Genomic DNA, 3,931 nt, shown 5'->3' on the forward strand with positions numbered 1-3,931 from the left:
ATTTTTGTAACTGAATTTAGAGCGAGCTAAAGTCGAGATAGCTTTTATACTGGCGTTAGCTCGGGTCTGAAGCAGACCTGAACCACCCCCTAGAGCGGAATAACTTTAGCTCGGGATAAGTCGTTCTATACTGCGAGCTAAGAGCGACTTTAGAGCGAGCTAAAGTTGAGATCTTTTATACTGGCGTTAGCTCGGGTTTGAAGCAGACCTGAACCACCCCCTAGAGAGGGATAACTTTAGCTCGGGATAAGTCGTTCTATACTGCGAGCTAAGAGCGACTTTAGAGCGAGCTAAAGTTGAGATCTTTTATACTGACGTTAGCTCGGGTCTGAAGCAGACCTGAACCACCCCCTAGAGCGGGATAACTTTAGCTCGGGCTAAGTATGTTTCGACCTTTTATACTGGGAGTTATCCCGCTTCAGGTCCGGACCTGAAGCGGGATAAACCCCAATATAAAAGCGGCATAAGTGGCATATAAATAATTACTTTATTGACATATTTCAAATGTTAAATCCTCCTGTTAAACCTAAATTTGTCTTCAGACTTTTTTTCACCAATGCATTCATCCGTGACTCTTAAATGCCGAATAACAATATAGTTGAATCCATTGTGTTTCTGATACACGAGATAACATGGATTTTAAAAACAGTCAAGCAGGAAGAATTACACAACCGGAGAGAGGCTAATATTTATTTGTCTTTATAGATAGTGACATACAAATGCAAACAGTCAAGTTACAAAAACCTGCAACTAGCTGTTAGGTGCAGCTAGGTTAGCAATTAGGAAGATGCACACACACCGCACGCGCTGCCAGGGCAGTGGTATATAAATTATGAACCCTCTGGGGCAGTGCAATTACCTGTCCGCATTGATTAGTGCGCTAAATGTCTTCGAGCTGAAGAACACCTGAAGCCAAAATCCTCGGAATCACCGAGACTGCTACCAGGCATTTATACTATTAGCTCCGTGCATGGCGCGCAAGCTCATATATATGTGAGAGCGACCGATCGCTGAACTATTTCCTTTATAAATATGTCATGAACAGCTGCATGTAACTGCCATCATTTAAGCATATATATATGAGACAATGGAGCGTGACAGCAGGTGAGAGAGAGGGAGAGTGGTTGGCAACAGCCAATTGCAGTACAAGTTGAAAGGAATCCTTGCCTGTATGTTTTGCGACCTTCACACAATTACATACTGCAGAATCTGCTGACAATACTAAATACCCACAAGTAATTACAAGGGTATGAATCATTATAGCTAGCAAGAGAAACTGGCACTATTTACTTACTGTCGGCAGTACGTTCTGTGCATATGTATTTCCTCGAACAATGCGTCGATCATACATGATGTTAGCATACTGACCCTGCAAGCTGCCATCATTTCTAAAATGTAATAAAAAATCTTTAAGCATGAAATATCAAATCATTATTTACATATAGATTGCATACTATGCATAGTTAGCATTTTGCTACAATGAGCCAATTCTGAAACACTACTTTACACTCTCATATCAGTGTTCACGACACTCACTGCCTAAGTACGTACTATTACTTTATATTATTACTTTATATGAGTTGATGCATGCTAACACTCAGTAACAATCCAAACGTAAATACAAACCCAAGAGCAAGGGTACAGCTACCTGTCAGTGTCATTGCATGTAGCTTACATTAGTCATTACAATTATATTGTGAGTATCTATACTATAAAAGGGAACAGCCCATTTTTTGTTAGCTATGTTCTCTGAATCTGCTCGCATGATTTGAAACTACTTGACTGTAAACGATGCATTACCACTCATAGAGTAATATTGGCACACTTTTGCAATGATGAAAACAGGATAAAGTTGAATTTGAAGCCGTTTTATTTAACACTGGTGTACCGATACCATACCGCTGTATCGATCGACGTCACTACTCGCTACCATTAACCAATGTAGTACGCGTCGTTGCCAGCTTGCACTGTGGCGCAGTGGTAGCATGCTTGCCTAATAGGTTAGGGGTCGGGAGTTTGAAACTCGACAGCCGCGGAAATTCAAAAAATATATATATATATTTAAGATGAAAGAAAGAAGTTGCGCACCTGTATTTTAAATGCATATATGCATATTTAAAATACATTTAATTTAAAATGTATAATATAAAAGGGAAACAGCGAATTTTTATTAGCAAAGTTATTTTTAAGTTAAAGGAAGTGTTTACTCTAGGTTCTAGGGTTATTTTCAGCTAATTTCGGTTATAATTACGCTACATAAAAAGTTTCATGGTTCAATCATCATAAGAAATATTTTTGTTTTGTTTTAAAACTAACGACTACAGTTTGATTACAACGACGGTGGCGCCACTCAAAGCGCACGATCTGATAAGTTGCGCAAAACCACTTTCCAGCCAAGGGCTACAGACCGAGAGTGTTTATTTATTTATTTAAAAGCAAAAGGATTGTAATATCTTATAAACGGCATATAGTTTCAATTATAATATGGATAAATTTGCCCTAAAATGAATATCGTTTGGTTAAATAGCATTTAGGTGTAAATATAATTGCACTTTTGTGATTAGCCCTTGGTCTGTAACGTGCAAAATAAATTGTCAAATACGCAACTTTTTCGGGGTGGCAGCACGGTCGCGGGTGTCATGGCGCCGTTCAAATTTTGTAGCGTTAATGTATAATTAATTATAACAATTATATTAGGTATCTGGTAATAAATACGTGTGGGTATAGACGATTTGTTATACAGTAAGTACAGTTGTATGCAGTAAAATCCTAGAGGCTACTGTCCCTTTAAGGAATTCCCCTCATTGGACTCCCCTGGGATATCCCAAAATCCATAATGAGGCTCTTCATGACAATGTGCTCACCACATCTTCACGTTCGGTTGAGTTTGACGACGAAAACTATGTAGCTGAGTTAATACAAGTTAATAATACCTTTATCTCCTGCACTTAAGCTAGGTTTTCCGAAATATCAATATGCCTGTTTCTTGAATAACAATCATAGTTCGTAGGCCTACACAAACACAGTGACCATGTTTCCCCAGTCAATAAATGGCATTATTCCTGCCGATTGTCACCAATTCCTGCATGAATTATGTATTGTTGGCAAAACATGTTAAACCCCCAGACAGCCCCACAGACAGTGATTATCAACTGCTGACCAGAAAGCTCCTGAAATTATTAACTGCCGACCAAACAAACTGCTGATATTGGAGATTTCAATTCTAATATCAATTCATACAAACTGCTGATATAATTCGATATTAGGCATAAAATAAAATAAATGTCTGTTTACGGTTCCAACTCAATTTTTTTAAAGGTTAGGTCGGTAGGTAAAAAAAACATTTTTTGACTTAAAAAAATTCTTTTAAAGTCAAAAACACCAAAACTATCATTCAATGTGTTCATTTTCTAGAACTTTAAACCCCGATGCATATTTTGATGGAAAAATTATAGAAAAATATTGTTTAGGAACACTAATTTCTATTTCTCGACTTTATTTATGATCTTGCCCTAAAATAAATCAATTTAATATTCTTTTTACAACATTGCTAATAACAAAATTTGAGTCGGCACTTTTTTGGAAGGGTCTGTCGGATTTGACTCTAACTGTGAACGAAGCTGTCCATTTCCCTGTGGATTTCTTGAATTCCCTTAATACCACAGGCTTAATTACCACCACACAAACTTACTCTTAAACTTGGTTCCCCCATCATTGTCCTCAGATCTTTAGACCCACCCAACATCACCAGTGGAACACGTTGTCGAGTCACAGCCTGCCATGCCAACGTCATAGACGTCGTCATCCTACATGGACCAGCAACTGGCAAGCAACCGTATTCATACCACGCATATCACTCATCCCTTCAGCATCAGATCTTCCATTTCAATTTAAAAGACTGAAATTCCCTACCCGGCTTTGATATGCTATA

General features: G+C 38.2%; 1 protein-coding gene across 1 annotated transcript in view; it reads right to left on the reverse strand.

Annotated features, from left to right (window-relative positions):
* LOC106805093 (radial spoke head protein 3 homolog) overlaps nt 1-3,931 on the reverse strand; it is a 10,244-nt gene that overhangs the window by 4,843 nt on the left and 1,470 nt on the right. The window contains exon 2 of the mRNA XM_014806572.1: nt 1,295-1,388. Within this exon, the coding sequence (XP_014662058.1) occupies nt 1,295-1,388 (94 nt within the window). The remainder of the gene's footprint in view (nt 1-1,294; nt 1,389-3,931) is intronic.

The sequence above is a fragment of the Priapulus caudatus genome, unplaced genomic scaffold (assembly GCF_000485595.1).
Source record: "Priapulus caudatus unplaced genomic scaffold, Priapulus_caudatus-5.0.1 Scaffold99, whole genome shotgun sequence".
NCBI classification, from domain to species: domain Eukaryota; kingdom Metazoa; phylum Priapulida; class Priapulimorpha; order Priapulimorphida; family Priapulidae; genus Priapulus; species Priapulus caudatus.